Raw genomic sequence first — 22,566 nt, 5'->3', positions numbered from 1 at the left:
AAAAAATCACTACAGCTGGTGACTGAAGCCATGAAATTAAAAGATTCTTGCTCCCTGGAAGAAAAGTAGTGACAAACCTAGACAGCATATTGAAAAGCAGAGATGTTACTTTCCCAACAAAGTTCCATATAGTCAAAGCTACGGGTTTTCCAGTAGTCATGTATGGATGTGAGAGTTGGACCAGAAAGAAGGCTGAGCACCAAAGAATTATTGCTTTTGAACTGTGGTGTTGGAGAAAACTCTTGAGAGTCCCTTGGACAGTATGGAGATCAAACCCCTGAATATTCATTGAAATGACTGATGGTTAAGCTGAAACTCCAATATACTGGCCACCTGATGGGAAGAACCAACTCATTGGAAAAGACCCTGGTGCCTGGAAAGGTTGAAGGCAGGAATAGCAGAGGGAGAGAGGATGCGATGGTTGGATGGCATCGTGGACTCAATGGACATGAGTTCGAGCAAACTCTGGGAGATAGTGAAGGAACATGGAGGCCTGGTATGCTGTAGTTCACGGGGTCACAAGATTCAGACATGACTTCCTGAACAAACAACTACATCTCAGCTCCTCTACCTTGTCATAGGAACCGGGCTATGTGTCCTGGTTGTCTGCCTGAGGGCCCACTCATCTCAATACAGTGCATTGCTTCCTGTCACACAGCCTCAAGGGATGCACATGGGCCTAAGGAGTCAGACTAAGTATTCGTCTTGGGCCTGCATGTAACCAGTCCTCTCTCCTCAGATGCCTCCTCTCCCCTTTTGAGTTTGTTTCTTCATTTCTTAAAGTGGAAATACAATTCTTATTCCTTCTGCCTCACAGTGATATCTGGATCACCACTCTGTACAAACAAAAGAATGGTACAATTGTAAGCTGTTTTAAAACATGAAGTGAAAAAAAACAAAAGCAGTTCTTAATATTAGCTAAAATCCCTTTCAGCTTTATGGGCAGCCATTCTAGTGAATTCTAGTCTTATGGAGGCCCTGCCCTCTGAAGACAGTTTTTTAGTCGACCAAAGTCTTGGTGGAAGAAAAGTCGTGCTTTTCATGGGGAATACCCAAAGGTTTGGAGCCAGAAAGAGGTGAACTGGAGTTTCTGTTCTTTGATTTTCAGAAGGTTGTTTATTCTCCTGGAACTATAATTTCTCCGGTTGTAAAAAGAACTATAGTTAGGATATAGTCACATCATTGATTCAACAGCTATTTATGGAATTCCTACTACAAGTCCAAGCCCGTGCCAGTAGGTACTGAGGACACAGGGATGAGCAAAGTTGATATAGTCTCTGCTCTCATGGAAACTGGTTTAGTGGGAATATCAAACAAGTATAAGCTGTCATGGAAAAAGAAAAGTTATGTGTAAGTTGTGTGGCAAGAAGTAGGTAGTTAGAAACATGGAATTGCTGTTTGGCACAGGGCCAAGCATTCCACTCCTTTGTTTCTCAGAGGTTTAAGAATTCTGAGGATCTCAGGAGGATGATATTATTTTGAAATATTTTGAATCCAGTCATTTATGCTCTTGCAGGCTCTCCCAGGCATGATGGCTGGTTTACCACAGAAAACAATAACCTGACCCTGAAATATAACTCGTCTTCATCCCTCTGCATACTCTTGAGTCCAGAGACCTCACTCACATTTTTGTTTCTCTCCTGATTGGGCTCTTCTGGAGCAAGCTCTCCGATGAGCAGTGGTTTAAGGTACAACCGCACAATGTCAGGGTCTGGATGGATGGCTCTGAAGACGTCCTGTGAATCAGAGTACTGTTAGAGGCTTAAAAAAGACATGCTTCCACACAGATATTTCCACTTCCTTACTTAGTTCTATATGGAGCTTAGGAATTAGCACAAACTATGTTATAGAGCATCTACTTCTAACTCGAGGTTGACATTTCAAGTTCATTGATCAGAATTACCCTTGGAATTCCTCTATGAAAGCCACACACTGGAGATCCACCCATTGAGTGCACGGCTGACTAGGTGAGTCCTAGGTAGACAGTTGATCCCCAAGCATTCGAAGAGATTGTTGTTTATTTTATTGAGCAGCAGAAGAAGTAGGCTTTGAGATTATGGGCCATGATGAATCTTTAGTCAAACCTCAGGTTTGGTGCAGAAGTTGCCCAAATTATTTGGAGCATGCAGCAACAAAGACTGCCTATGCAAATCATAAATATCAGAGTTTCCCTTTTAGTTCTTGGTCAAACCAGGGGACAGAGGCTCTTGAATTAAGTTATTTCCAAAGAAAGACAAGTTAAAGTTGATGATAACAAATGTCTAAGAGAGCATGGGAGCAAAACCCCTTGAACACTTAATTGTCTAAAGTGGCACTTTCTTGGCTAAATTTATCACTGAAGAATCCTTAGCAGTCTTTCTAAAAGAAAACACCATAGCATTCTCTGTAAGGGCTTGAGACAGGCACAAAATAGAGCTGACCCACTGTATGTTTCCAACTCCATTCCCAAGTTAAGTGGTAACTCCAAGTAGCTATGAGAAGCAGTGTTGGTTCCCATGTCCTGCTTAAGTTTGGAAATAAGAGATAGACTTTTTTCCTTTTTTCCTCCAGGGATTTAAATTGTTTTTTGGGGAAGGAGCCTTCTCTAAGAGTAAGGTACTGGACTTCTTGCTATTATGACTTTGAGAATAGAAATGATTAAGTATTAAGAAATATAACCAAGGTTTTAATTTGAATATGTAGTATCCATACACAATATTTTGGAGTGGTGGTGTTGCATAGTGCTGATTAAGAAACTGGATCCCCAAGCAGCCTTCCTATATCTAAGTTCTATACTTGCTGTGTAATTATGGACAAGTCTTTTGACCAGTCCATGCTCCTATTTTCTCTTCCCTAACATGGGAATGACATTACAAGCTACTCAATTTATAAAGTTATTATAAAAATTAAGTGAATTGATTAGAATCTGAGTGATTTAGAGTATATTCTCAAACATATTAGTTCTCTTTCCTGTATGTATACCTCTGGGTTTCCCTGGTGGCTCATATGGTAAAGAATCAGACTGCCATGCAAGAGACCCCAGTTTGATCTCTGGGTTGGGAAGATCCCCTGGAGAAGGGAAAGGCTACCCACTCCAGTATTTTGGCCTGGAGAATTCCGTGGACAGAGGAGCCTTGTGGGTTACAGTCCATGGGGTTACAAACAGTTGTACACGATTGAACGACTAAGAGACACAGAGATAAGAGCTACCTGCCTTCCTTCTCTTCACTAAAATCAGAGCTTTTCTTTCCATACTCCAGTGTCTAATGTGGAGTGAGCTCTGAATTATTTTAGTGAGTATAATGAACCCTCTAGCTTCAAAATCTAAAGCAAATTTTGATATATCTAGAACTACATACTGCTACTGCTAAGTCACTTCAGTCGTGTCCGACTCTGTGTGACCCCATAGATGGAAGCCCACCAGACTCCCCCGTCCCTGGGATTCTCCAGGCAAGAACACTGGAGTGGGTTTCCATTTCCTTCTCCAATGTGTGAAAGTGAAACGTGGAAGTGAACTCGCTCAGTCGTGTCTAGAACTACATACTAGCCTACACATAAAGCATTTTCATATGTGTCTGTTGTATGTGTTTATCCATATATGACGAATGAGGTTATTCAGCAAAAACAATACAATAATGTAAAGTAATTAGCCTCCAATTAAAATAAATAAATTTAAATATATAAATCAAATTTTTAGACTCACTTTTCTAGATTCAGTGATGTAAGAAGGCATTTGCATCTGCTAGGACAAGTCTAGGCTCTACTGTTCATTCTGCCTTTGTACACTTTCTCTGACCCCCTTGGGAAATGCTGCTTTCAAAGATGTGTTTTCTTTGTCCTATTCAATGACTCTAAAGCTAGTTTACCTAATCAGAATGAGAGTCATTCAGTTATTACCAATGTGACTAAAACATTTCAGAGTGGCCCATACTGAAAAATCATGTTCTGCCTGTTGTTAAGGAACAGATGAGGGTGAGAAACATTCTGAGGAATAAAGATCAGAGTATAGAGTAGGGATGAGATCCTGGATTTACATCTTACTCTGAGCAGTCATTCAGAGCCTGGGAACAGTGTGCTGACACTAATATTCCTCAGGGTTCACTGTTTCTTCTGATCTTCAACAAGCTTCACAGGTCAATACTGTGACAACAGAGACTGAAGACCTACAGAGTTTTCCAGAATAGTAAGAATTGCCCTGCTGTGTGGAACTCTTTTCATTGTATTAATGGGCAGTACAAAAGTGGCTGAGGTGGTCTTAGAATATTGTTTGAAGGAATTCCCTGTCAGAGTCTGGATACTGAGTAAGTTGTGAAATCTCCTTCTCTAAAGACCTTCAAAAATGAGTTGTTTTTTTTTTTAATTAACATTATTGAGATCAATCCTGGATGTTCATTGGAGGGACTGATGCTAAAGCTGAAACTGCAATACTTTGGCCACCTCATGCGACGAGTTGACTCACTGGAAAAGACTCTGATGCCGGGAAAGGTTGGGGGCGGGAGGAGAAGGGGACGACGGAGAATGAGATGGCTGGATGGCATCACCGACTCTGTGGACACGAGTTTGAGTGAACTCCGGGATTTGGTGATGGACAGGGAGGCCTGGCGTGCTGTGGTTCATGGGGTCGCGGAGAGTCGGACACGACTGAGCAATTGAACTGAACTGAACTGAATTGAACATTATTTGGTAAGTATGCTCCTCCTGAAGGAAGTCTAGGGGTAAATGAAAGGGAGAAGGAGTAACACCTTTTTTTAGTGTATCCTGTGTACAAGGTGCTCTATGGGCCAACTCATCATCATCAACTTAGTTCTGCGAGGTTCCATCATTTTTGTTTTTCGTATAAAGGCTCCAAATCTCAGGACATTGCCACAGTAAGTGGGAGAGCCAGGATTTGAACTCAAGACTATGTGGATTTAAAGCCACAACACCATAAATGTTCATCCCAGCCTTAACATGTACAATTCTTTTAATGAAAGAAGGGTGATATGAGCTTGTTTGGGAGGGTGTTAAGATCAGTGTGTGCAGGCTAGGCAGTTAGTAATGGTGCTTCCCCACCTTAGGTTTTAATCACTTTGTCTGTGGCTCCAATCTGCTTCTCCAGGTTTACCTTTCACCATACCCTTCATACCTCATTCTGTCCAGTGGAATTCTGCCTATTTGATAAACATTCCATGACCCTCTATAATTCTGAAGCTTTGTGATACTTACTGTTCCCTTTGCCTTGACTTCTTTCCTCCATTTATTTTTCTACTTAAAAGTTTCTTCTCATTCTTGAACATCCAGATAAAATATGCCTTCCTAACACAGTCAGGAAAGTTATTTATGATCTCTTCTGGGCTCCCATGACACTTTGTTCCTAAAGCTTTTCAAATGATGTTGCAGTGAAACTGTGAATTCACCAAGGCCTTCTCTAGTGGCTTTTGATTTTTTTGAAGACTGGGACCATACACTATTGATTAAATTATATCTGATGTTTTTCACTGCACCTGGAATATGACATGTGATCAAGAGATGTGTGATGAATGAGGGAATGGGTGAATGAATAGAGCAGTGTATGATTTCTCTAACAAAGAGAAAGTTGAGAAGTATTGAGTTCAAAGGATATGGGTCTTAAGCACTTCTGTCTCTTCCCTACCTTCAGCATCTCTATTTTCTGACCTTTTAACTACTTTATCATCTCTCATTTTCATCTGTTATCTTTTGATTCACTTCTCAACTGTCATCTCTACTTCCTAACATATTTATAAATTTACACTGGAGCTCCTCTTAAAACTTATTATTTCCCAAACAGTATCAACACAGAGGAAATATGTGATTATCATTGCCTTCACAAGTGACTTTGGAAATCCTGCTGATTTTTTGATGTTATTTAATGGGGGATGGAAAGATATCCTTTATTGGAAGAGCAGTATGATCCCTAGTAGGAGAGACAAGTATGTAAAATGAGAAGGCCTGAGAAGGATCATGTCCACACAATTCAACTACTGTATACAGGCTGTGACCTGCATCAAGGCATTGGCCCAAAGGGCATGTGTGGGTTGAAATCCAGGAGACACTCCATTTGCCAAATCTTGTTCTGCAATCAACCGAAGTGTGTGCCTATTAAATTTACACCAAAATACAGTATAGGGAGCAGTGCAGTATGTTGTTTATATTGGGAAAATTGCTTAAACTCTCAAGCTTCAATTTGTTTTCTAACTGTGGATACTACTTAGTCTCCCCCATGGGTCCAGTTATTCCTTCATTAATTTATTCAGTCATTGTAAAACCTTGCTGAAGACTTAGCCTAGCATCAAAGAGCTTAAGTTTTGCAATCAGATGCCATTAAACGATGATATTTTTATATTATTATTATTATTTGGTTCATCTAAAGTTGTTCAAAATTCCCCCAAATTCAAAAGAAAAAAAAAAAAAAACCATGGTGAATATATGTATATAGTCACAAAACAATATAACTAGAACATAGATTTTGATTTACTTATCTCAAAAAGCTCACCAGGGGACTTCCCTCTCAGTCTGGTGATTAAGACTCCACGCTTCCAGTGGAGGGCTGTGGGTTCAATCCCTGTTGGGCAACTAAGGTCCCACATGCCTTGCAGCACAGCCAAAAAAAAAAAACCTCACCAGAACATTCAATACCCAACCACTGATATCCATTCCTACTCCTTTGGACAGTTTCTCTTCTGGTTCCTTCTCAGATCTCACCTGTTTCAAGGCAAATGCTAAAACAAGGTCCCTCGTATTTCTGGGAGATCACAAGCTTTGAGTAGGGTGATTTATGCGGTGAATAAAGACTTTGCCTTTGTTCTGGAAAAGAGCAACTGGAGTGGATAATGTTTACATGAAGTCACCAAGATTACCCCCACCCACAGGGATAAACAGAGGGTTAATTTTTGCCATAACTCACTCTATTATTTGAGAACTTTCATTATTTGAGATTTTTTCCTGGGATATATGTAACTGAGCTCCAGGCAAGACTTTCTATCTCCACTGTCCCCACCAAACCTGTTCATCTTCCTGGCTTCATTATGTCCTAATGGAAACTACCACCTGTTTACATACATTAATCATCCATCAGACGTTTTAGACTCCTTACTCCTTCATACTTCCGTTCAGTTCAGTTCGGTTGCTTAGTCATGTCCGACTCTTTGCGACCCCAAGAACCGCAGCACACCAGGCCTCCCTGTCCATCACCAACTCCCGGAGTACACCCAAACCCATGTACATTGAGTCGGTGATGCCATTCAATCATCTCATCCTCTGTCATCGCCTTTTCCTCTGGCCCTCAATCTTTCCCAGCATCAGGGTCTTTTCAAATGAGCCAACTCTTTGCATCAGGTGGCCAAAGTATTGGAGATTCATCCTCAACATCAGTCCTTCCAAAGAACACCCAGGACTGATCTCCTTTCAGTCCAAGGGACTCTCAAGAGTCTACTCCAACACCACAGATCAAAAGCATCAATTCTTAGGCACTCAGCTTTCTTTATAGTCCAACTCTCACATCCATACATGACTACTGGAAAAATCATAGCCTTGACTAGACTGACCTTTATTGACAAAGTAATGTCTCTGCTTTTTAATATGCTATCTATGTTGGTCATAACTTTCCTTCCAAGGAGTATCTTTTAATTTCATGGCTGCAATCACCATCTGCAGTGATTTTGGAGCCCCCAAAAATAAAGTCAGCCACTGTTTCCACTGTTTCCCCATCTATTTGCCATGAAGTGATGGGATCGCATGCCATGATCTTAGTTTTCTGAATGTAGAGCTTTAAGCCAACTTTTTCACTCTCCTCTTTCACTTTCATCAAGAGGTTCTTTAGTTCTTCTTCACTTTCTGCCATAAGAGTGGTGTCATCTGCATATCTGAGGTTATTGATATTTCTCCCAGCCATCTTGATTCCAGCTTGTGCCTCTTTCAGCCCAGCATTTCTCATGATGTGCTCTGCATATAAGTTAAATAAGCAGGGTGACAATATACAACCTTGACGTACTCCTTTTTCTATTTGGAACCAGTCTGTTGTTCCATGTCCAGTTCTAACTGTTGCTTCCTGATCTGCATACAAGTTTCTCAAGAGGCAGGTCAGGTGGTCTGGTAGTCCCATCTCTTTCCGAATTTTCTATAGTTTATTGTGATCCCCACAGTCAAAGGTTTTGGCATAGTCAATAAAGCAGAAATAAATGTTCTTCTGGAACTTTTTTACTTTCTTTATGATCCAGTGGATGTTGGCAATTTGATCTCTGGTTCCTCTGCCTTTTCTAAAACTAGCTTGAACATCTGGAAGTTCATGGTTCACATATTGCTGAAGCCTGGCTTGGAGAATCTTGAGCATTAATTTACCTGCTTACTTAACCAGCCACTTATCCCTTATTATAAATTCTGTCTCCTGGTTATCCATGCCCTCTTCCTCATTTCTCTTGCCAGTGCCTTATTCGGGACTTCAGCATATACCCTGGACTCCTTCCTTCATTTCGACTCTTTTATTTAAAAAAAAAAAAAAAGCTATTTTACATGGGACTAAGAGTGTAACAACAGACTGGTTCCAAATAGGAAAAGGAGTGCGTCAAGGCTGTATATCGTCACCTTGCTTATTTAACTTATATGCAGAGTACATCATGAGGAACACTGGGCTGGAAGAAGCACAAGCTGGAATCAAGATTGCTGGGAGAAATATCAATAATCTCAGATATGCAGATGACACTACCCTTATGGCAGAAAGTGAAGAGGAACTCAAAAGCGTCTTGATGAAAGTGAAAGAGGAGAGTGAAAAGGTTGGCTTGAAGCTCAACATTCAGAAAACAAAGATCATGGCATCTGGTTCCATCACTTCATGGGAAATAGATGGGGAAACAGTGGAAACAGTGTCAGACTTTATTTTTTGGGGCTCCAAAATCACTGCAGATGCTGATTGCAGCCATGAAATTAAAAGACTCCTTGGAAGGAAAGTTATGATCAACCTTGATAATATATTGAAAAGCAGAGACATTACTTTGCCAACAAAGGTCCGTCTAGTCAAGGCTATGGTTTTTCCCGTGGTCATGTATGGATGTGAGAGTTGGACTGTGAAGAAAGCTGATCGCCGAAAAATTGATGTTTTTGAACTGTGGTGTTGGAGAAGACTCTTGAGAGTCCCTTGGACTGCAAGGAGATCCAACCAGTCCATTCTAAAGGAGATCAATCCTGGGTGTTCATTGGAAGGACTGATGCTAAAGCTGAAGCTGCAATACTTTGGCCACCTCATGCGACGAGTTGACTCACTGGAAAAGACTCTGATGCTGGGAAAGGTTGGGGGCGGGAGGAGAAGGGGACGACAGAGAATGAGATGGCTGGATGGCATCACCAACTCTGTGGACATGAGTTTGAGTGAACTCCGGGATTTGGTGATGGACAGGGAGGCCTGGCGTGCTGTGATTCATGGGGTCGCAGAGAGTCGGACACGACTGAGCGACTGAACTGAACTGAACTGAACTGAGAGTGTAACAGGCTGGAAGGCCAAGGGTCTCGAAATGGAGGAAATAGCCTGCAAGTGTCAGACAGTTTTATCTCTCTTAAGTGGCAGGAGGAAACAAACTAGCGATATTTTTTTCTTCTCTATACAAATTTAAAAGGAGGTTTCTCTTAAAATCTGTGTTGCCATAATGACACCTGGTTTCACCTGAAGTTAACTATTCTCAAACCTTGAGTTAATGAATGCTTTTTTCTATGGAAATGTTGGTCTTAATCTATGCTAATTTACTATTCATTTACCCCAGACTCTGTCTTCAAATCGGTTCAGCCTAATGGCTCAGAACTTACTTGACAAACAAGTATGTTACACTCAGATACTGTTCCCCTAATCTATGTAAACGAAACTATTTGTATGGTAATCTGCCCTTCTACAAGATTCAGGTTACTCAGTTTATGGCCAAGGATGAATCGTCTGGTGTCAAGATTATCCCAAAATGCATCTTATGGATGAGGGGCCTGGTGCCATTCTGAGTTTTAAGACATTTCTTTCTTTCATTAACAGACTGCTAGTGACTATATAACATCCAGTTGAAGAGTAGCAGAGGGATACTCTTTCTGCCCCCTTCTGATGCCTATGTCAGAAGCTTTCTCTATCTCCTTTATACTTTAATAAAACTTTATTACACCAAAGCTCTGAGCAATCAAGCCTTATCTCTGGCCCCAGGTTGAATTCTTCTCCTCTGGAGGCCAAGAATCCAGGCGTGTTTTTTTTTCAGCAACAACCTTTCAGGACCATAGCCTATTAACAATGTTGTGATAGCTTCAGACAGACAGCTAAGGGACTCAGTCACACGGATACCTGTATCCATTCTCTCTTGACTAACTCTTCTTGATCTTCAAACTTTACTTAACCTCCAGGCTGGCATTTGAAAAAGAGTCCCTCTTCATGGCCATTGTCACCCATTAGCACTTTGACTGCACTTGTCTCTTTACTAAATTTGTACCTGTTTTTCAACTTGAAAAATCATTCAAAAGAGAATCAAATTAAAACTTAATTTTAAAGTAAAAAAAAAAAAAATATTGACAGCCCACAAAAGATGCAGTTATTATTGATGACAACTTTCCTTTTACAAACAACTCAGAATCCTGGTTGGTTTCCTTGTAAGATTGGGTGTAGGGAGGGATGCTGGGCTAGAGAAGTGGCATTACCTGCAGTGGGAGGAGAGGGAGACCTACAATGATGGTAAAATCCAGAGTCTTTCACTCAGAACTCAAGACCTTTTCTCCCCCTTCTCCTCTTGTCTCTTTCTTTGCCTCCCACACCCTTCATCCTCTCTACCTCCTTCTCCTCTTCTCATCTTCAAGCCAGCATATTGAGCAGGATTGTGCTCAGCAAAGGATGTGGCCAAGCCACAACACCTATTCTGCTGGTGCTTACCTGTGATGTGAACCTGCTCTGTATGCCACCTCTGGATACATCCTCTCTTCCCCAACCCCAGCCTTGCCTCTGTTGATTCCACATGACTCTTTTGGTCTTGCACACAGCTCTATCCTCTTCCACCTTGCAGTCTTTCAAGCAGCGGAAACAAATGTTGCTCTATTTCCTCTAGGCTTTTGTCATCTTTTTCCTGTCATATTGGCTTTTTACTCTGATGAAGAGTTTGAATTTCTCAGTGTCCCTCTCAGAGTGTAATGTTCAGACATAAGGAGGTGGCTGAGCATACACATTGGGTAATAACCATGACTTCTTTGCTCTGAACATGCTGCTCTTGTGCACACCTCACAAGATTGTGTTTACTTCTTTTGTGGAGCCCAGAAATATTGTTGACTTACTTATATAAAACTTGGGGCTTTCCAGGTGGTGCTAGTGGTAAAGAACCCACCTGCCAATGCAGGAGACATAGGAAATGAAGGTTTGATCCCTGGGTAGGGAAGATCCCCTGGAAGAAGACAACCCACTCCAGTATTCTTGCCTGGAGAATTGCCAAGGACAGAGGAGCCTAGTGGGCTATATAGTCCATAGGGTTGCACAGAGTCAGACATGACTGAAGCAACTTAGCATGCAGCATGATTCATATGGACATATTGTAATCTATATAATTAATTCTTCTTGTTGGACTTATAGATTCTTTTCTGGCTTTTCCTAGGTAAGTTTTTCTAGGTGAGAAGATTTGAGCCTCGACTTTAGTTATTAGCATTGTGCATTAGTTTAAATCATATAATTTGAAAAATCTCAGATAAATAATATGTGCAGTAACAGGATTGATGTTCCTGTGTTTTGTATAATAGACTTATTTTTCTTAGTAAAATTCCTTGGACAAAATGACAACTCATCTCAGAATAACTAAGTAATAATAAACGCCATTTTTTGAGTGTTTAATCTGTGCCAGGTATAAGAAGAAAACCTTTATTTTATCTCTGCTGACTTTGACAACCATACTAAGATAGAAGTATCATTATTCCACTTTCTAGATAAAGGAGCTGAGGCTCCAAGAGCTTCAGCAAGCTCCTTAGGACATTCCTAGTAAGTGGTAGAGTCCAGATGCAAACCATTTCATTCCCAAATTTGTACTCTTAATCATTAGACTGGACACCTAAAAATATTTTAGAATGACTCACCACATGAATGAATGAATGAGTGAGTGACCCCTATGGAACAGACTACCTTGGTATCATTACGCACTTTTCATGAGAAGGATGGAGGCTTGAAGAAGAGTTTCTATGTAGATAAGGAAAGATGCCCTGCTCCGGGCAGATGCAGCTATGGCCCAGGGCTTGTGCACAGAGATCATATGTTGGTGCTCATTTGCCTTTCAGGAAACAGCCTACAAACACTTTTCAGGCTGTAGAGAAAGAGCATTTGACCTCGGGTTCTCTGACTTCACGCTCTTCCCTCCTTCCCTAGAGAGCATGACATTTCTCTACCACGTACTCCTTTGCTCCCAGAGAGTTGGCAGCAAACAATCAGGATTTCTAAGCAGGTGTTAAAAAGAAAATGTGAATCACATCTCTGAGGCTATGGATGCTGTGATATGAAGAGTAATAGCTATGTTGGAAGGACTGATGCTAAAGCTGAAACTCCAATACTTTGGCCACCTCATGCGACGAGTTGACTCACTTGAAAAGAATCTGATGCTAGGAGGGATTGGGGGTGGGAGGAGACGGGGACGATAGAGAATGAGATGGCTGGATGGCATCACCGACTCTGTGGACATGAGTTTGAGTAAACTCCGGGAGTTGGTGATGGACAAAGAGGCCTGGCATGCTGTGATTCATGGGGTCGCAAAGAGTTGGACACGACTGAGCGACTGAATTGTGTATGCTGCTGCTGTTGCTAAGTCGCTTCAGTAGTGTACGACTCTGTGCGACTCCATAGATGGCAGCCGACCAGGCTCCACCGTCCCTGGGATTCTCCAGGCAAGAACACTGGAGTGGGTTGCCATTTCCTTCTCCAAGATGTATAGCATTATGTTAAACACTTTACAAGCTTTAGTCTCATTTACTAATTAGATAGGTAAGGTCATTCCCATTATGCAGATGATGAAGCTGAGTTCCAGAGCATTTAAGTAACTTTCCCAGGCTTATATAACCAGTATAACACACCTCAGCCTCCATGTACTCTGAGTGGCCATGGAATACCGTGGTTGTCAGGATTCTCCTGGCACCCTTCCATTCTTCTCTAGCCATCATCCCCTGGAGACTTTTCTCTGAACATTCTTGGATTTGCCTTCTAAAGTCTAGGGTACATGACTGACCATGCTCAGGGTGTTCATCCTCAGGACACAAATCCTAAGGTGTCATGGGTATTTTCCCATAAGGTTCTGATCATTTCTATTTTATTAATCAATTCTTCCTTGTTCACTAGAATTGGATGCAGAATCATGGTCTTTCTCTAACTTCTGAAAGATAAAAAACTCACCAACAAATTACAAATTCATGAGGCTGGCTGCTTCCTGCAAGTTACGTCTGCTGCTGCTGCTGCTGCTAAGTCGCTATGCCTACCAGTTATATTTAAGGTGGTTGAAGGTACATATTTTTCTAACACATCCTCTGAGCTGATTCTGTGACTTGCTGTTAGAAAAGCATCATCCATATTTTCTTGCTGTTGAGATGAGATCTGTGGTATTTTTTTTCCTCTTTTTTGCCACTTTATTTTTTAAATTGAAGTATAATTGCTTTACAGAATTTTGTGGTTTTCTGTCATACATCAACAAGTATTTTTTCCCTTTATTTTTGTTAATTTTTCTCCTGATTCTTGCACAAATGCCTGTCACTTGGCTTCTTCTACCCTCAGCTCTCTGTCTTCCTATGGTCTTCCTGACACATGTGAGACTCCCATCATGGGCTACAGGCTCATGCACACCTTCCCAGGGAAAGGTTTAGCTTTGTTTTAAAAATATCAGATCAAACTGAAGTGGTGGGGATGTGGAAGGTCTATTCAGAAAGGCATTCCTCTGACTGTAGAATCAAGACAAGAAGATTGTAGAAGACAGATTAGACAGAGAAGCTGAGAAATTGGGGGAAAATGAGAATTGGGGAAAAAAGATGTTGCTAGTGTCAAAAAACAATATTGTTCTTACTTTGCAAACTTGTCACATGCTTGTGTATTCTGTTTTTATCAGTCAGGTAACACTCACAGGACAGAGCTTCATAAATCAATATTTTTAATACTATGCTTTGAAACCAGTTGGAAAAATTATATGCTAACATGAAAACAACAAGTATAACATAAAAATTTATGTTTAAATGTATACTCTATAATATGCTAATAATCTGATCTTGAATTAGTTTTATTTAACACCTTTTATTCTCATTTGTTCATGTGTATAATATGGAAAAAAAGTTCCTAATTGGGCTAAAACCAACTTTCTTATAGAATGCTTTAGAAGGGATTCCTAAATGCATTTAAGGATTGAGAAACCTTCCTCTTCAATATTAAAAGGAAATTTTATTTTTAAGATCAGCTATAAAGGGCTTTATGATAAAAAACCTATCTGATTTAAAAATGTGTCACTGTTATTTCTACGCTGTGAGATACATTATTTTCATGTTCTAGCATCAGTTTTTTTAATCTTTAATATGGGAAGACCATTCACTTTCCTTATGGTGAGGTTTAAGTGAGGTGATGCATTTGAATGTGTCTATGGCTAAAGCTGAAACTCCAATACTTTGGCCACCTCATGCGACGAGGTGACTCACTGGAAAAGACTCTGATGCTGGGAAATGTTGGGGGCGGGAGGAGAAGGGGACTACAGAGAATGAGATGGCTGGATGGCATCACCGACTCAATGGACATGAGTTTGAGTGAACTCCGGGAGTTGGTGATGGACAGGGAGGCCTGGCGTGCTGTGGTTCATGGGGTCGTGAAGAGTCAGACACGACTGAGCAACTGAACTGAACTGAACTGAACTGAACTGATGGTGTCTTAGGGCTTCCCAAGTGGTACTAATGGTAAAGAACACTCCTGCCATTGCTGGAGAGGTAAGAGATATAGCTTTGATCCCTGGTTCAGGAAGATCCCCTGGAAAAGAGCATGGCAACCCACTCCAGTATTAATGCTTGGAGAATCCCAAGGACACAGGTGCCTGGCGGGATGTGGTCCACAGGGTCGCAAAGAGTTGAATGTGGCTGAAGTGACTTAACATACATAATGCGTGTTATTTTACGCATCCATTGAAAGTCTATTTTTTTTTCAGCTATTTTGGTGGAGGAGAGTTATGAGGAAAAACAGTGAACGAAAGTGATTAAGACTGAAAGTTAAGAAAGATAAGTGTTTTGAATCTGAGATCTGCTGGCTGGGTGAACTTGGTTCAGTCACTTGACCACTCTGATTTCAGTTACTTCTTCCATAGAAGTGGGTTGTATTACCTGTATCACACTGAATGAACTATACGACAAAAAAGAACTCTACAAAGTCTAAAAGCCTATGTCACTGTACACTTTCAACATTGTTCAACATTTTGATGCTTGTTAGATGAATTGCTGTCTATTTCAGACCCTCCAGTTGTAGGAGTCTGAGATATTTCTACTTGGGTGAAGACGCTTTTTCCAGATTTTACTCACCTATTTGTAATTTTCTTCTTATAAGACAATGACTCCATTTCAAAACAAAACAAATAAAACAAAAAAAAACATAATGTCAAGAACAAAAACCAAAACCTTAAATACACATAGTATCTACTGTTAGCATCTGGGCCCACCCCAAACCTAGTATAAATAATAGCTAGACCTTGAGACTTAATTAGCTTTCAAGTTTTTGCTGGATAGGAATCCTGAAAAAATGGTTTGGGAGGACATGAGTGATCATGGGAAAGGTTGGGGGCGGGAAGAGAAGGGGACGACAGAGAATGAGATGGCTGGATGGCATCACCGACTCTGTGGACATGAGTTTGAGTGAACTCCGGGAGTTGGTGATGGACAGCGAGGCCTGGCGTGCTGTGATTCATGGGGTAGCAAAGAATCGGACACGACTGAGCAATTGAACTGAACTGAACTGAACTGAGTGATCATGGAGCTTGAACATGTACTTGAGATGCTTTTGGAAAGACAGCCAAGGTCCTAACCACCCAGAAGCTGGAACAGAGAGAGAGAGGGCAGAGCTTTGAGTTCCTTACCGTGGCGTCTTCCCCAGCATAGTGGTTGAGGACCTGGTGCCCACCGGGATGCCTGTCCGCCCATCCAGTAACATCATAGACCTTGCGATTGATCACCAGCCACTGGTCAGTCTCCTGATTGTGTCTCTGGATCTCCTGCCAGGTATACATGTTGAGGCTTTTTCTGGGCAGGTCGCACTTCGCATTTGACTCCTGCCTTGCAGAGAGCTTGGCTTTCCCACTTGCTCCTGGTTTCCTGTTTGCCTGATGCTTTGCACCTAGGTACAGCTGGTTCTTGTCTACAAGGCTCCCATTGCCCTCTGGATTTTCTTCAAGCTTCATTGTCTTTGTACTTTTAGAATTTCTGGCTTGCCACCTGGAATTTCTAATTCTCACTTGATTGAACTACAGAATGATCTTTTCTCTTTCCTTTTATAATCTGAAGTAAGAAGCCTACACAGAAAACTTTTTAGCCTACTTGACTCTTGGCAAACCTGATAGTGAGCTCCCTCCCAGCCTCTCACTTCTCTGTCCTGAGTCTTTTATGTCCTGATGAAGACTGTACTACCTTCCCCCTCCCCTACACCCACCCAAAACATTCGTCTACCTTTCTCCCTTCAGTTTTTCTCTCTCTGCTGGCTGATCTTTCAGCAGCGTTCTTATTCATCATTAAATGTCCCTTAGTCAAGAGCTGGAGCCAATCACAGCCCAGGGGATGGTGTGGCCTGACCCCTGAGAGGAGGGGCTGGGCTCCTTCACCGCTGACCACCTACACTGGTATCATTTTGGGTCAGGTGCATTAGCTCTCCCCCGTGTCTCTGAAAGGAACAGTTGATTTAATTCAACAAATGAGGGGAAGATTTCAAAACCTCTAGGATTATATGAATGCCTCCAGGAATTGGGAAATGTTCTTTCTTTATTGTTGTTAAGATTGGAAATTTTCCTTTTATTCTGTTTTTCTCAGATTACTTCTTTATTTTTTTTTAACTGAAGGATAATTGTTTTACAGAATTTTGTGGTTTTCTGTCATACATCAGCAAGAATCACCCATAGGTGTGAACATATCCTTTGCATCTCCCTCCCCATCCTACCCTTCTAGATTGTCATAGAACCCCTGTTTGAGTTCCCTGAGTCATACAGCAAATTTTTCTTTTGACAGCTGTTATTTCTTCCTAAAGGGTTTTAAATTTATGAAAAAAACATTTTTGACTTTAAAATGTTTGTAACACCTTATTGAGGTTACGTTGGTTTATAATAAATAAATTTCAGGTATGGAAAATTATATTTCAACTTCTGAAACACTACAGCATGCTCACCACCAAAAGTTTTATTTTCTATCAGTCACCATACAGTTGACCTTCTTTACCCATTTTACCATCCTCCCAACTCCTTTCACTCGAGTAGCCACTGCACTGTTCTGTATGTTTGTTTTTAATATTTCATTTTTGTATTCCACAAAGGAGTGAAATCATATGGTAGCTGTCTTTCTCTGCTTGATTTTTTTCACCTAGTATAATATTCTCAAGAAAGTGAAGTGGCTCAGTCGTGTCCAAGTCTTTGCAACCCCATGGACTGTAGACTACCAGGCTCCTCAGTCCATGGGATTTTCCTGGCAAGAATACTGGAGTGGGTTGCTGCCGGGAGCCAGCACGTGAGATCCCACCCATGACAAGGTCATGAGGACAAGACCTGACAAGCAAGGCAGATCAGGACTTCAGGGATTTCAAAAAGCTGTCCCGGCGCTCACCTTAAAGATGATATCTGTCTTTCTGATGCTTATCTTTCTGACTGATGTCTTTCTGACTGCTCCTTAATTTCTGTGACACAGGCAGGCCTTCCCCGATCTCTTTCCAAATAAAATCAACCTGTTTATGCCCTTGGCACTAAAGCACATGACTGCTCATGACATCTTAATCATAAATAGCATAAAGAACCTGATCACACAAAAAGCCCTAATAGGCGTAGAGCCCTTAGGGGGGTGAAGAAGCCCTATTAGAGAATATAAAAAATATTATTCTAGAAGTTGTTACTGAATCAACATTTGCTAGCTGTGTTTTCTGCTCTTGATGTAGAAATTATTGTTACTATAGTTAGAATTTAGAATAATAAGAGTTTAGCCCTAGTTTAGAAACCATAAGACAATCGTGAATATTTAACCAGGAATGCTAGGCAGAGGCTGCCTCACCAGAGCCAAAGAATCTGTGTGTAGTAACTAGAAAGAACTGACCATTGTGTTAAATTTCTAATATGCTGCATGCAACCTGCTGAACCTTTACCCTATGAGATTATAAATTTTCTGTTTTCTATTTAGCACAAGGCAAGTGGAAAAATAAGAATAGCTTACAAAAAATAGCTTTGCATTCACCTATCTTATAAGTAAAGGTCATGAGATGTTAATAGGCCTCAAGACCAGAAGACATTGTATTAATATCTACTATAAAAAAGATTCTCGTAAACAGAAAAGTATGCGGAAAGCATTCTGGTTTTGTAAAGGGCAAACTGACATAATGTTAAGCTGACTTTGTTTACTGCCTCCCTTTACAATTGTACTAGTTTAGGGTATATAAACACTGATGTAAAAAAATAAAATAGTCTTGATTCAGCACTCAACCAAGACTCAACTCGCTTTGTTTTTTTCCTTTTCTCACTGACGCCGCTCATCCTGAGGGTATCCCTGGACTCAACTGAAGCGGGGACTTCAGTAGGTTGCCATTTCCTCCTCCAGGGGATCTTCCCAATCCAGGAATTGAACCTGGGTCTCCCCCAAATTGTGGGCAGATGCTTTGCCATCTGAGCCACCAGGGAAATTCAAATTCTTAGGGGCCATCCCTATTTCCCAAAGTGTTAAGATTTCATCTTTCAATCATTTTAATTATCATTTAATGATATCTGATAATTTTTGTCTGTTTTGTTTTCTTTGCTTTATTCTTCAGTTGGCACTCTGGTTTTGTTTTATCTTTTTTTTTTTTTTTTTAGCTTTTTAAAAAGTTTTTAATTTCCTTTTTGGTTTCTTTAGTTTCTTTAGTTGTTTTCTTGTGTTTGGTTTTGTTTTTGGTTCTGCTTCTGTTTTCATTTCTTTTGTGTGTGTGTATGTTACTTTGTTCTAGTTTCTATTTGCAACTTGGGGTTTTGTCTTTTCTTTCTTTTTTCCTTTTCTTTAATCCTCATTGTGGTTCTGATTTGCGTTTCCCTTGTGACTAACAATGTTGAGCATCTTTTCTTATATCTGTTGGCCATCAGCATATCTTCTTTGGAAAAATGTCTATTTACTTCTTCTGCCCATATTTTAACTGGGTTGTTTGTTTTTTTTGGATGTTGAGTTGTTTGGATCCATTTTTGCTCATATCATTTGCAAATTTTTTCTTCCATTCAGTAAGTTGTCTCTTTTGTTTTGTTGGTGGTTTCCTTTGCTGTGGAAAGCTTTTAAGTAGGTCCCGTGGGTTTATTTTTGTTTATTTATTTTTCATTGTGCTTGGTCCTCATTGCTGACCACTGGCTTTCTCTAATTGCAGTGAACAAGGGGTGCTCTCTGTTGAAGGGGCTTCTCTTGCTGTGCAGTACAGACTCTAGGCTCACAGGCTTGAGCAGCTGTCTTGTTGGCCCTAGAGTGTGGGCTCAGTAGTTGTGGTGCAGTTGTGGCTTAGTTATTCCATGGCATGTGGGATCTTCCTGGACAAGGGGTTGATTTGTGTCCCCTGCATTGGCAGGTGAACCCTTAAATGCTGGACCACCAGGGACATCTCCTATGTGTTTATTTTTGCTTTTATTTTACTATTTTATTTTATGTTCATATTTTATTTTATTATTTTATTTTGTGTTGTTCAGTCGCTCAGTCATGTCCAACTCTTTGTGACCCCATGGACTGCTGCACACCAGGCTTCCCTGTCCTTCTACATCTCCCGGAGCTTGCTCAAACTCACATCCATTGTACATGTGTGTACATGTGTACATGTATGTTTACCCAAGTTCATGCCCAAGTTCAAGAGGAGTGAAAGTGGAGAAACCAGCTAAGAAGCTCTTGCAGAACTCCAAGTGAGAGGTGATAATGGATTGCACACGAGCAGTGGCAGTAAAAGTGAAGAGAGTGTAAAATTAACTTATTCTTCAAGATTCCTCTCTGATATATTCCTTTTCTAGAAAGGAAAAAAGTTGAGTTTTAAAAAACCAGGTCTTTAGTCCATGTAACTATTTCCCCATACTCCAACAATACCCAATGATTAATCCCATCAGAACCCTCATTAGGTTGAATCACATATAATTGTTGCTTTTTAAATGTCAAGTCAGTCAAATATAATTAGTGTCTTATGGCTAAGTGTAAGAAACAAAATTCATCTGAACATGCTCATGTTGAGTGTCTATTTTTTGCCGGCCTTGTGCTGGTTCCTACAATTTTGTGTGTGTTCATTTTAATCATCTGATTTTCACCCAGGGACACTTATCGCATTTCTAACCACCTATACAGTGACCAGAAAATTTTAATAGAAAGAGCCCTATTTGTACAGAAGAAGCAAGGTTGAGGTCCTTGGCAAAACTAGAAATAAAAGAATCAACAAAGACAGTGGTTTGGGGATGGATTTTTCTGGTTCAAAATGATATTGTACTCATGGTTGGTAATTGACTGAAGAGATAAAGGATTAGCAGGAGTAGAAACAATTCTCTAACTCCTACTAAAACCTAAGAGAACACAGGTCTCATCCCTTGAGCCAAAGTCCTAAGAATATGCAGGTAATAATTCTAAAGTTGGAATTTAGATGTCTCTGTGGGAAATTCTAAAAGAGATGGGAATACCAGACCTGACCCGCCTCTTGAGAAACCTGTATGCAGGTCAGGAGGCAACAGTTAGAACAAGACTGGTTCCAAATAGGAAAAGAAGTACGTCAAGGTTGTATATTGTCACTCTGCTTATTTAACTTATATGCAGAGTATATCATGAGGAACGCTGGGCTGGAAGAAGCACAAACTGGAATCAAGATTTCTGGGAGAAATATCAATAACCTCAGATATGCAGATGACACCACCCTTATGGCAGAAAGTGAAGAGGAACTCAAAAGCCTCTTGATGAAAGTGAAAGAGGAGAGTGAAAAAGTTGGCTTGAAGCTCAACATTCAGAAAACAAAGATCATGGCATCTGGTCCCATCACTTCATGGCAAATAGATGGGGAAACAGTGCAAACAGTGTCAGACTTTATTTTTTGGGGCTCCAAAATCACTGCAGATGCTGATTGCAGGCATGAAATAAAAAGACGCTTACTCCTTGCAAGGAAAGTTGTGACCAACCTAGATAGCATATTAAAAAGCAGATATATTACTTTGCCAACAAAGGTCCATCTAGTCAAGGTTGTGATTTTTCCAGTGGTCATGGACGGATGTGAGAGTTGGACTGTGAAGAAAGCTGATCACCAAAGAATTGATGCTTTTGAACTGTGGTGTTGGAAAAGACTCTTGAGTCCCTTGGACTGCAAGGAGATCCAACCAGTCCATTCTAAAGGAGATCAGTCCTGGGTGTTCATGGAAGGACTGATGCTAAAGCTGAAAGTCTAATACTTTGGCCACCTCATACAAAGAGTTGACTCACTGGAAAAGACTCTGATGCTGGGAGGGATTGGGGGCAGGAGGAGAAGGGAAAGACGGAGAATGAGATGGCTGGATGGCATCACCGACTCTGTGGACATGAGTTTGAGTGAACTCCGGGAGTTGGTGATGGACAGCGAGGCCTGGCATGCTGTGATTCATGGGGTCACAAAGAGTCGGACACAAGTGAGTGACTGAACTGAACTGAACTGTGGTGTGGTGTTGTGTTTTTGAGATTGGTTCACGCTTTGGAACATTATTCAGAAAGAATGAAGTTGGATCCTGTTTTATAAACTCCATGGTGGGGACTGGGCTGAATGACAGGTATAGCCAGTAAAAATCTTTTATGAAACCAAGTAGAATTGGTAATTCATGGTGGGAGTATATGATTATGTAAAAACAGCATGTGGTTTTTTTAAGAATGGAATTTCCTCAGCTAAGTCTACCATGACCTTGTCAGCCACCTAATAATGCACGTGATCTTTGAACTTACTCCTTTGCACCCTGGACCACATCCAAACCACAATATTTGTGGTATGATGATAAATAAAATGGGCTTTCCTCTCACAAGTAAGAGAAACACCCCCAGGAATGGCACATTTGTTCAAAATGATGGTGATAATGATTTGACAATGGTAACAATAATAAAACATTTATTAAGGGGTGTTCATTGGAAGGACTGATGCTAAAGCTGAAACTGCAATACTTTGGCCACCTCATGCAACTAGTTGACTCATTGGAAAAGACTCTGATGCTGGGAAAGGTTGGGGGCGGGAGGAGAAGGGGACGACAGAGAATGAGATGGCTGGATGGTATCACCGACTCTGTGGACATGAGTTTGAGTGAACTCCAGGAGTTGGTGATGGACAGGGAAGCCTTGCGTGCTGTGATTCATGGGGTCGTGTAGAGTCAGACATGACTGAGCGACTGAACTGAACTGAACTGAAGCACCAAAGATATACCAGCAGCATTCTAAACC

General features: G+C 40.9%; 1 protein-coding gene across 1 annotated transcript in view; it reads right to left on the bottom strand.

The window, feature by feature from the left end:
* LOC129560049 (fatty acid desaturase 2-like protein FADS2B) overlaps window positions 1-16,358 on the bottom strand; it is a 52,619-nt gene extending 36,261 nt beyond the window's left edge. The window contains exons 1-2 of the mRNA XM_055431988.1: window positions 16,038-16,358; window positions 1,626-1,736 (exon numbers count right to left, since the gene is read on the bottom strand). Coding sequence (XP_055287963.1) covers window positions 1,626-1,736; window positions 16,038-16,358 — 432 coding nt within the window. The remainder of the gene's footprint in view (window positions 1-1,625; window positions 1,737-16,037) is intronic.
* Between the last annotated feature and the right edge of the window lie 6,208 nt (window positions 16,359-22,566).

Source organism: Moschus berezovskii, chromosome 16 (genome assembly GCF_049115385.1).
Source record: "Moschus berezovskii isolate FMDL1 chromosome 16, NW_MosBer_1.0, whole genome shotgun sequence".
Lineage (NCBI taxonomy): Eukaryota > Metazoa > Chordata > Mammalia > Artiodactyla > Moschidae > Moschus > Moschus berezovskii.
Note: the sequence above shows the minus strand (reverse complement) of the source record. Positions and strands in the feature narration are given on the sequence as shown.